Genomic DNA, 12569 nt, shown 5'->3' with positions numbered 1-12569 from the left:
ATCTTATTTTCTTCTATTTTTAACATTATAAACTAATAAAGTAGCACGTAATCAAGCTGCAAATGACGTAGAATAGCGGGTACGAAGGTTAGCGCAAGATTGTAACCTTATAGGATTGCTTCGTAACTTACTGTATGTCTTACAGTACTGTAACTTACTGTATTACAAAACCGAAATTCCAAATTTTATTTTGTGGTCATCATTGAGGTGCTTTTTCTCTTTTGGTAGTTATTTTTTTCTTGTGAAGTAGATGACTACTACACACCGACTATTGAACCAAGATTTGACAGAGTTGGCGAGATCATCAGGAACATTATTTCACAATTTGTAATCCACAAACGAAAATTCAAGTAAACAATAAATATCATGTGATTATCCTGGTTACATTAATAAAAATGGCGTTTTAACTGAGATTTTAGAGTTCTAGAAAGAGCTTCAAGATGGGATCAGCAGTGCCTCCTCCACTGTTTAAAATAATGGTATTATAAAACACTTGACTAATTAAGTTCTTCCTGTTAAAATTAATAAACAATTTGGCAATAAATGTATTTCATTTGTATAATGCTTTGTCTCTGATAATAAATATAAATTTCAAATAAATTTATGTGCACAATCATGCACAAAAAATAACTGCTGAATAATTGAACTAAAATGACTAGGAAACATTATTAATTATTTATATTTTCGTTTGAATCTGAATATTTACATTTTTATTCTGTTTTAGCTCTTAGTAATTATTAGAACTTAAACACACTTTCAACTTGTTAAAAACAACTAATAAAACATTTTAATCAGTTTGAAGTGTTTTCAATGAGTTTTCACTGACTTAACATATTTTTAAATTTCAAATGCAATGGTTCTGTTCTTTTCATAAGCACAATAAAATACCTAAAACTTTTTTCAGTATAATTCAATTTCTGTGTTTGTATTTTAAAGTCTAGTGGCACAGCATGGTACCAACATAAAAACAGTTAAAGATTGCATAGTCCGCTGAGCCAAAGTATAATCTGTCTCATAATATTCCACTATTATCATAATCTTCTCCATACACGGTACTTTGCAAAAATTATATATTATTACAGCTATTAATACAAATTAATTATATTAGTAATTACTATCCCATTAAAACCTGTCCATCAATGTTTACATAATTTTAAAAGCTGAACATTACCTAGAACAAATGGTATCCTATATTAATTAGAGTTCCTTTATGTGTTAGTTTGTAAAAAATATATAAATATAAAAAATTATCGCAGTACTTAAATTATAATTGAGTCTTAGAAATATAGCTCAGTAATTCCTTCACGGCTAAATTTATTTTAAGTTCAATTGTTCATTTGTTAATTTTTGCTAGTTTATACGCATATTTAAGAAGTAAATGAAAATACCACGTGTGTTTGTTTGCTTTTGCACATCATTTAACTATTGTAATTATTTCATTTATTTTAAAAACTACATTAATAGGTTTTTTTGTAATTTAAATTAATTAATTACATTTTGGTGTTGAGCTTGAAAATGGGATCGGATACGCATTGTTTGCCCTCATAGGTCTGCACCAAATTCTTTTTATTAGTTTTTTCAACCTGGTTGCAAAATTAAAGGCAGATATTGTTATACACATTATTGCTATGCAAATTATATTCGCACAATTTTAATATTTCGCAAAACACGAAATCAATTCACTTAACATAACAAAGTTCATAGTCCAATGCATATATACATGTTACAAATATTCTCTAAATGAAAACAGAGTATAGGTAATTTCTGATTTGATAAATAAAATTAAAATTCCTATTTTGCCAATTAAATTCTGTTTTGTGAATTAAAACCCCATGTATATCAATTTAGAATGAATTGGTTTGAATGAAATGAGGGAGCACTAATGACATAAGCCAAATCGTTGTAAATTAAAAGAAGCAGAGATAAAAATATTTGTAAAAGAAATATGGCGTTGTATACGGTGAGAAATATGTCTCATTTTAAACTTTCATAGACGTTTTTCTTATCTAAAGCAATTAAAACTAGATTCAAATTAAACATGTTAAGAACACAGTCCTTGAACTCTCTTTTTAATTCTTTTTCTCTCAGATCATTTACAATGTATATTGTTTATATAAGTCTGTATAATAATCTCGTGAGATTTCAATCTAAATGCCGAATACATTTTTCGAAAATGTAGCCTTCTATAACGTAGCGATTAGACGAACTTGTAAACAGTACATTTACAAGCATGATTAATAACGTATTACAACAAAAATCCAGAATGAATATATTTAGCATAGCTTAAAGGGCATTTAGCATAAGTAAAACGTTCTGGTATGGTGGACATATCATTAATTTAGAAGATTTTCCATGGAAAAATCACATGGACAATTAATTGAATATATATTGAATGTATAACCATTAAAATGGCCATCAAAGGTTAGCGTATCCATATTGGAATTTTGCATCATAACACCATTTGAATATAAATGACAAAAAAGTGTTAAAAAATATTTATATTTATATGACTATTTAAATCTGAACATTTTTCAAGGTGGTATAGCTACTGAATAAAAATATATGTCAATCAAAATTTGATAACATACCAATACCGTTACAAATTATTCTTAAAACCTAACGGTGCATCTTCAGCATTAGAGATGATTGTAGTACATTTCTAACTTTCTTCGTGACTGAAGAGATCTTTAATATAATTTTCACTGAAATGTGTGTATTTATTTAACGGTGTACTTAGTGTATGATTTCGAAAGTATTTTTTAAATTTTTTTGCTATATTATTGAGGTTTAAAATGGCTTGACTCAATATGTTTCAGCGTAATACGCCTTAATACTGTTACATTATGAAACGCAAATATTTAAAAACCCATTTGCCTTCTTCAGACTTATACAGTAAAAGATGGAACTTTCTTCCGGATGTTAGCTTGCGGAGTTGACAGTGATTAGATTCTTTTTCATTGGACTATGTTATAAAAACTTGAAAGGGGTATTTTAAGACGCATGTGTAAATATTCTAAGATTATCTAAAAGCTTAAAATCCTAAAATGTATTTAAAAGTACGATAACATTGTATATACTTATCTAATAACTTAAATTAATAAAACATTAAATCTTAGTCTCAGTCACAATACAAAATAGTCTATATCCGTTAATTTCTACAAAGAGCTAGTTTTTAATTAAATATTACTTAAAGGGTAGCTTTGTAATTTTTTACATTTTGACTCTTTTAATTATTACGAAAATAAAAAAATAAAATACGCAACAATTCTAACGGATTTCAATAATCTTTCCACTTCCGATATTTATTTTTAAAACACACCTGTGCCACATTAACAAAATCATTTAATGCAAAATATATACGATTTTTATGTGTAGTTACTAATATAGGTTGAAATCGAATGAAAACTGCAATTCTTATAGGGGCTAGGATAGCACTTGAAAGTCATCTCTGCCACATAACCTCTTAAAGCATAAGATCATGTAATTTTAATTTCCAATATCTGATTAGGGCATTTGTTTTTCTCTGTCTCGTACATGCATTGTAAAGCAAATATTATATTTAAATGATTAAATTATGTGGCGTTTAGTTTTTTGTTGTTTTTTTTTAAATCTCTTAACACTCTTAAATCTCGCGGTTGGCTATGCTGGCTTCGATGTATACTGCATTCATGTATATCCAAGCTTGGGCCTCCATGGGATTTTACCCCTTGATCTCTGTCAGAGAGCCGAGACTATATCCAGTATTCTACGGTAGAGGACAAGCCCTTATTTCATGATAACAAATGAACTTCCTATGCTAGAGCTCACATTATTAATCTGTTAAAATAATGAATCTTATTTTTTGGTACTTTATTTTGTCATATTAAACTATAAGTACAATAAAAATAATACTGAGAAATATAAAACTCAAAATAATAAAACTGTAAACTTTTATTTTACCGTTTCCAAAGGGTTTTCACTTAGCTGACACTAATAATTTGGTTCCGTACAAATCTAAAATATTTGAAATGTGTTCTTATTAATGTTTACAAGATCCAATTTGATATATATCGTGTAAGATATTGTTTCGATACATTTTGGTAGGTTTTTAGGAAATATAGAATTGTGACAAGGAGACTTATTCTGTAAATTGCAAATTGTTCAAACTATATAAATGGTGTAACCGATTTCGATTATTTTATTTTTAGCATTCTCTTTGCAACACACTTCAGCACATTCTCTTTAAAAGTTATGGTTTTTACTTAAAATATGGGAATTCATTATTAGTGTTTACTAATCACAGTAACTAACGTGGATTAACATAGGGTAAGTCTCAAGTCATAATGAAAATACACTAGATTATTTTCTGCAACACCAAATTATTTTCTATATAGACAACTTTAAGTTTATAAACACATTGTTGTTTTAAAATATTGACAATTCCCTGAATCTATGGAGAGATCAAAATGCTTCGATGGGAAACTATAAAATAATCCATGTACTATTAAATACGAGTAAGATTTGAGGTTTGGGTTTTAAAAACTAATTTAAACTTCAATGCACTTGAATTCTTTTCTCTGACGTTGCATAGTCTCGCCGGATAGGGGGACTACTGTGAAGCATTTCGTGAAGTGACAATTTTGTAGGCCGTCAATGTGATCGGAATTTTAGTTATTGTAAATGCATAGAGGAAGCTTAAATTTAATACACATTGTAAAATAAAAATATTTACACAGTCAAATCTCGTTTACAATCAGTTAACAAGTTTACTGGTGGGTAAAAATGCTCACTCATCTGGGAAACCCGTACTTTTCGTATTATACAGTATGTATATGTAGGCTAACAGGCTGTCATGATTAACCTTTATTTTATATACGGTTTTTATGAAAGTAAAACTGTGTTTACTTCATGATAGAGAATACTAATGTGAGCATTACTGAAATCACCTATACACAACTAAATTATTAGGAACCCTTTACCTCTACGGATCATCTTTTGTGTTTAGAATAGAGAATAAATATACAAAACTGACTGTTGAACCAAAATTATATGTTATCTAAATACATCATCCGTAATTTCGAATGAAACAATTATTAACTTCTTAACTGGTCTACTATGTAGTAGGCAATGTGCGGCAATATACTCAAAAGAGCACATCCGGTAGAGACGATTTAAATGGGTTTAATATTATTTTCGTCATTTTCGATTCTCCTATACAGTTGTTATAATATTAAAAATTTAATCGTGGTTAGTGAAATCAAGGATAATTTAAAGCTTACGTTTATATAAAATAATTTCACAAATCTAATATTACAAGCTTTATTTGGGCTAGAAACATCGGATTTAGAATATTATGAAATTGTACATGGCGAAAAAACTAATACGGGGTGAAGAAAAGAAAAGGGCAAATAGGATTTTTGACATATTTTTCTCAATGTACGGTAGAAAGCTGTACTCATAGGGGAAGGGAAAACCAAATAACTACTTAAGCATTGCAGTGTGTGTGTGTGTGTGTGTGTGTGTGTGTGTGTGTGTGTGTGTGTGTGTGTGTTTTATTTTATACTCGATTCATTTAATTTAAATCTAGTTTTAGCATCGGAGGATTACAAAAAAAGATAACGGTATACATTTTTCCGATGGCACAATTTGAGAAACAGGAGCTCTGGGCGAAAATTAACCTGGTGTGCGGATGCGAGTGTTTGAGGGTAGATGAGAACTATAGCATTTGTAAATAAGTCTCTTAATGGTCAAGCGACTTAAACGGAAGTCAACTATTACTTTCCCAGTCTACTGTTTGGAACTGAGTAGGTGTCTTGAAGGAGATACAAATATTTTTTTATCACAGGTACTCTTAAGGGGATTTGCTACTGAAAAGGGTAGTTTTTTAAAATAGCAATAAATAAGTTGAAGTATTTTTTTATGATGAGAGACTTGCTATCAAAAAATACAATAATATAAAAAACTGCATTGTAAAATTTTAACCTGGTGAAAAAATTAAAAACATAGTATTTTTGTGATTTTACAGTGCCATTTTTGAAGCTCTATATCTCCAAAAGTAAGTAATGGATTTAAATGATTTATGATTTATTTTAAAGTTAATATAGTCTTCTTAAAATTTTGGTAGAATACTCAATCTCTTATGGTACAGTGTGATTTTGACGTGAATAATAGGTTACACGCCCTTGAGAATATTTTAGGCTAAAGAATAAACTGTAAAAACTGAACAAGTGGAGATTGAGGTATTAATGTCATTTATATTTTCTGTTTAACAAAATATTAACTAGGAAATAGTGCGGACCAATCTTTAAAAAAAGATTTGCCTTATATATATCTTTAAATTATATATATATATATATATATATATATATATATATATATATATATATACAAATTGAACGATGGTACTTTTACGCCATAGTTGATGTCAGTTGATATAAATGAATTTATTTATCAAGTTAAAAACTTATCTGTGATTTTCAAATATAACAAACCACTATTCTTAGGTTTTTTATATACACTAGGATATAACTTGTCACTAAAGTCTTTCTATATTTTGGCCGATTTCAAAGAAAGGAGTTTGTTCTTGTGATAACCAACCATGCGTTTTCAAAAGCATTCATAGTTTTGGAAGAAGAATTATGTACTACTATAAATACTTCTTAACTAATTCCAAACTAATTTTCATGTAATAGAGTTTAATGAAGTTATGCACATGCTTTATACAAATTTTCAGCCAATATAATAAAATTTGAAAAGGATGAAAAGCATTCGACAACATGCACTATTGCAAATTTTATATCACAAATGTAACCTAAAATACACAAGAAATGAGAGAAGTATTTTAGAAATGTTATACAAGGAAAATTTTATGTTCTTGCAAATTTTTCTGTTGATAGTTCCCTATGCCCTCTATAAAATGTATAGCGTAACGCTTAAACAATTCTAGGGTCGTATCTCATTTATTAGTGCCCTAAGGAAAATTAAGTGTTTTTTTTAATTCTTACATTAAATTTAAATTTAAACAAAATTTTCATACGGCGGCAATCCAATTCAATAACTTTATTCCTGTCAACAACTGTTATATGAGATACCAACTTTTAAAAAAAATACAAAAAATTTATAGTTTTTAAATGGGAACAATTCAACATAGCAGCTACAATTGCAATGTTACTGAGAACACCATGACCGGTATTAATATTCAGTAATTTAAGGGTTATTGTAGCGTTAAAACTAATTTTAAAAATTAAAACAACTGCATTCATGTCAGATAACCAAAACAAGGTATAAGAATAACTTTGATATTCTGGGTAACAGGGAATATAAAAAACCAATTTCAAAACAACTATTAAAATTATTTTTTGAAAAACTACATTTTTAAAGTATTACAATAGGTTTTAATAACTGAGTAATCTTAACTCCCAAGGGTAAAATAAGAATAGTATATAACGTACTACTATTAAAAAATGTGTTTTAGCTTTTAACAAATAATATGCGTATGAATATCATACAAATCTACTAGCCACAAAAACGTTAGTTTTTAATTGATATTAGTTAAAATAATTGAGATTGTTACGTAGCATTTATAATCCTTATTCTTTACAGTTCCCTATTCCATATAATATTCATCAGTAAAATAAATAAATACATCGTATTCTATTTATTACGTGATACTCGCCTGTGATAACATTTAATTTCGTAATAAACGTATTTATTTATCAGATTATATTGTAGTATTCAATATACAAATCATATATTTATACTAACGCCTACTATATAATTTCCAGTATCCGATCAAGCTACCTTTATGATATAGTTTAATTCACTCTTAAATCACGTATATATAATATCTAAATATTTAAAATTTAACAATTTAGGGCTATTATACATCTGTCTTTTAAGTATGCCATGAAATCTTTAAAGAACTAAACTGGTTTTCTAAACGAAAGTCGTAACGAGTTGAGTAAACACACGATTATTTTATTGCAAACTTTAAATTATTCCATAGTATGTGGATAGAAAACTTTGAGAAAAAATACATAGATGAAATCTGAGTTTTCAACCCGTTATTAAACTGTAAAGAAAACAATGGAAAACATCCTTATACATAAGAAGAAGTAAAGACCGCAAATAACCGCTTCGATCAGTTAATACGGGTAAAGCCTCAGATTAGGAATTTTTAATTTTCTTATGAAATTTAAATTTTATCGGCTATACATTCCAGTATAAGAACATAGCGAAGGCAGAGGGACTGATTTTAGAAAAAAAAAACGGAAGTCAGTAAAATTCCCAAATGAAACTAAATCTAACACCGAAAATGGTATTTTTAATTTATTGTTGGTAAGAAGTTATAGGTTTAAATCCATTGCACTAGGAGATATCAAGTGGACTGTGGTATAATATTTTGGGGTAAAAGGTTTGCGCTGTTTGATGGGCGCTATATTCTGCCTCTTATGAAAACGTATTACCGTTATTTTACTTTATGCTGACGTACAACTACGTACAAGTACTCGGGATGTAGGCTACAACTCCTTTGCGGATCTACCGTATGGGCCCAACGTACATTCCCCTTAATTTATGTCTGTCTGTCGGCAAAAACAGTTATATTTTGATAAAAAAAAAATAATAATATATAGTATTACATTTTATCTCAACCTTATTTTTGTTGTACAAAATACCCACGATTATATCATATTTACGTATTACGCGAAATTGAATATTGTTGTACTATTTTTTACTTTTCATCAACCGTGCGTTATTTACACTAACAAAGCTTCATTTTAACAAGTGTGTAATTAAATTAGGAAATACAAAACATAAAACATTTTTATGGTTTAGGATGTTTAGTAGGGGCCGCAATATGTCTTTATTGTTTTTAGCTATCATTTGAATTGACTCAATACATTTTCTCAAACTTAAAATGTACGAACTTAATGTTATTGTACGAATTTAAAAGGTGCAAACTTTGTAAAAATACAAAGATATCAGGAATTCCTACTACTGTATGTACACTTTCAAGCAAAACACGAGGGAATAAAAAAACACAGGTGAATTGAAAATAAAGGAAGCATTACGTAAAGCTTAAAAATATTCCGAACTGTTAAATACCTCCACTAAAATATGACAATAATAAACAATATTTATCATCATTGTTCTTTTTAATAAAAACTAAATAATATACAAGTCATAAGCTACAAAATTTTTCGTTATATTGATATTTTGATAGTTATATTAACACGTATTTTTGAAATTATTACGTACTAAATTTACTACGCGAAATAGTTCATGTTTCTTTTATAGAAATAGCCTGTCTTTTAAGTCTACAGTTACAGGTTTGTTTGACTTGCGACAAATAATAAAAATAAATAGGACTGAAATTAGTACAACAATTGTAGCTAATAGTAATGAAATTAGTGAATAAAGTCTTTTTCGTATATGATGAAATACTGTTGAATCTTTCTTTTAACATATTTAAATTACTTATTTATTTTATATGTTAAAACCTATTGAAATACATTTTGTATGAACATTTTGTTATTGTAATTATAAAAAATTGAAACACTCTGTTATGAAAATATAGTTATACAATTGTTAAATGTAATTTTTTCTATTATGTTTATTGCGATGTTTCCGAGGAAATTATAATTTTTATTAGAAACTTTGATCAAATTTGGGTTTCTTGTAACAATTTTCGGGATAAATTATATTTTAAAATATGAGCAAACTTTCTTTGACGATTATATACGTTGTTTGTAAATGCGAGTTAAGAAATAACAGTCAACGTAATGGAACATTTAAATTTCTTTGTGTGTTATAAATAACTTAATATGACATAAACTATATGTATTAATTATAACAAAATAGTAATTTAAACTGTTATTGTATGGATTGTCCAGTCATGGATATAAAGCAAACACTGAACTAAAACACGTTTAAATAACTAAATTTATCTTGCATCCAGGATTTTCATGCGTCATACAAACATTTGTTCGTTGCTATATTTTGATGAATAGCTGAATCAAAAATATAAATTAAATGAATAATAATTTGTACTATCTCTATAAATATGTTATTTTTATATGTTACAGGTATGTGGAGCTTTCTAATATTTTAAAATGATGAATAGCCTTATTTTAATTTTCTTTAATAAATGCATAAATTAACTTGAAAACATCAAAACAAACAGAATTTCATTTGTTCTATTAGATGAATATACTTTATTACAAGTAAAAATAATGAAATTTTACTTCGTACTATATAATGACTCAAATTATAATTGATTATGTGAAACGTCTACACTATCTTCAAAGAACAGATTAATGTTAATCAACTCAAAACAACTCTGGAATAAGAACCAACTGTTTGGATGCAGAAATCCACAATTAATGACTGAGCCTGTTTATTGCAGGAAACCACCACTCTGCCCTGTTGAACACACCCCAGGGGTGCAAGGGATGTCGCGAGGGGGACGACGCTGTTAAAAGTTTACTGTCGCACCAACTTTGAGCGACTACCCCAATGTCTTAGGTCGCGATAAAAATGTGTCATGCGCGAAAAACTTAGGGAGAAGTTTTGGGGTGGTGGGAGGGCGAAGAAAGGGAAAAGTTTGCCGTCTTAAAGCGTCATCAGATCCGCGGCCGACGGGACGTGTCCCGCGCTCCCGCGACGCTCGTCTCTCAACACGCCGCGCCGCGCCTCATCTCTTTCAAGCTTTTTGTCTTAAATTCTGCTTAGTTCGTCACTACAATCTATGGAAACAATATAGCATTTTTCATCAGTTATAATAAAAAATTTAGAATTGCCTTTATTTAAATTTTATCATATTATAACAACGGGTCTAATTTTAATTTTCTCATAATCAAAGTTTCACAAGTTCCTATATAAAATACCGGAGTCTAAAACGTAGCAAAAACTAAAATGTTAATAAAAATTGTGCTAATTGATTTCAAGGAACCAAAAATGTATACCTTTTGTTATTTCTATGTGTTTTGCACATTAAATTATGTTTTTCATTGGTGAAAGTGATTTCTTTCAAATAAGACTTGATTGTTTATTAACAATAATTAGTATTGAGGGTTAAATATGTGATAACTTAATCAAACTTTAACAACTGTCCATTTGGTGTGGTAAATATCCTTTCATAATTGGAGGAAGACAATTTGATTGTTTTGGAAAGTTTGTTTGTTTGTTGCTATCGTTTTTTGATTGGTTGTTGAATTTGAAATGGAAATCAAGATACTAGATGAATGTTCTTTTGAATTGTTGTAAGAGAACAACTATGTAACGTAATATTTTTAAATCAAATTTTTTATCTTGGTATTAAACTAAAATAGCATATAGAATTGTACTCAATCAGAAAACTTTAATTTTCAAATTTTATTGGTGTTTACAAAGCTTTTTAATCAAAATTAGTACTAAACAGAATATTTTAAACCAAAAAATATAACAATAATTAATTCACCAATAGTTTTATCTCAAAATAAAGGTTGAATTTTGGTTATAGTTAACTGGAACGACAGTGTTCATGGAACACTGTATAATCACATTATGTATACTTCAAAATACATAGAAGAAGCACTCAAGTGTGTACTGAAAAGTCGTAGTAGATTTATATTTGCAATAAAATATACTATTCACTCATTAAGTATGGAAATTTATGCACTTTTACTCACTCCGCACAACTTTGTGTAACTTCTTCCTCAAACGAAAGCGCGCCCTTACCTCTGCCACTTCTGCCGACGAACCGGAGGTCGTTGAACTTGGCCACCTGGTTCTTCATGACGGCGGTACAGTTGCGCAGCTCGGCGCAATAGTTCTCGTCATTGCCGGCCCTGACGGTGACCACGGTGCCGTCCACCACGTCCCCCAGCGCCACCACCTTGAAGGCCACCGGTAACGTCTTGTTGGACCTCCAGTGGGGCGGTAGGACGGTACACACGAAGTGCGGACTCCCCGTCCTCACCAACTCCCCGGGGTGCTCCGAGAGGAAGTCCCCCAGCGTCCGCTCCGCCAAGATGTCCGAAGTCATCTTCGTGTAGGTGTCGTTGATCATGGCCGTCCCGCCGTCGGACGGGGACACGGTTCCTCCGGTCAGATGCATCTCTGTCCCGCACTCACCACCGAGGCACGCGCCGAGGCCGTCTCCTCATACCGCACTGTCACCACCACGTGTTATCAGCTGTTATCAGCGTGCGGTCAGCAGTCCGCGAGTCGTGGCTACACTCTACACACAGATACGACACTCACCACGCGGCCCGTTTACAGTTTACAGTTTTCAAGCGAATGAGGGCTTTTTGAATGAGGAGGGGAGGGGCGGTGCGGCGGCGGGAGGGCGGGGAGTCGACGACGCAAACTCTAAACGTGGACACACACGGCGCCCTCCCCCACCGCACCGCTCACCCGCTAACTTTTTTAAACCGAAGGGATGCCGAGTGATACCGAACTCCTTATCACGGACTGACCCTGCCTTGGCTTCCCCACTGAAGAGCTTTGTCCACGCGTCCCCCTTCGTTGTCCCTTATTTTCAACCCTTTTGTTTCCGACCCTTCTCCCTAACCCCGTCCTTAACGTCCTTTGACACTGAGTTTTTGTCC

General features: G+C 30.7%; 1 protein-coding gene across 2 annotated transcripts in view; it reads right to left on the bottom strand.

Moving 5' to 3' along the window:
* Window positions 1-12190, bottom strand: part of LOC124363868 (runt-related transcription factor 3-like) — a 61907-nt gene extending 49717 nt beyond the window's left edge. For both annotated transcript variants that reach the window (XM_046819133.1, XM_046819134.1), the window contains exon 1: window positions 11698-12190. In XM_046819133.1, coding sequence (XP_046675089.1) covers window positions 11698-12076 — 379 coding nt within the window. In that variant the 5' untranslated portion in view covers window positions 12077-12190. The remainder of the gene's footprint in view (window positions 1-11697) is intronic.
* Between the last annotated feature and the right edge of the window lie 379 nt (window positions 12191-12569).

Source organism: Homalodisca vitripennis, chromosome 5 (assembly GCF_021130785.1).
Source record: "Homalodisca vitripennis isolate AUS2020 chromosome 5, UT_GWSS_2.1, whole genome shotgun sequence".
Lineage (NCBI taxonomy): Eukaryota > Metazoa > Arthropoda > Insecta > Hemiptera > Cicadellidae > Homalodisca > Homalodisca vitripennis.
This window is presented reverse-complemented; position numbering and strand designations above follow the sequence as displayed.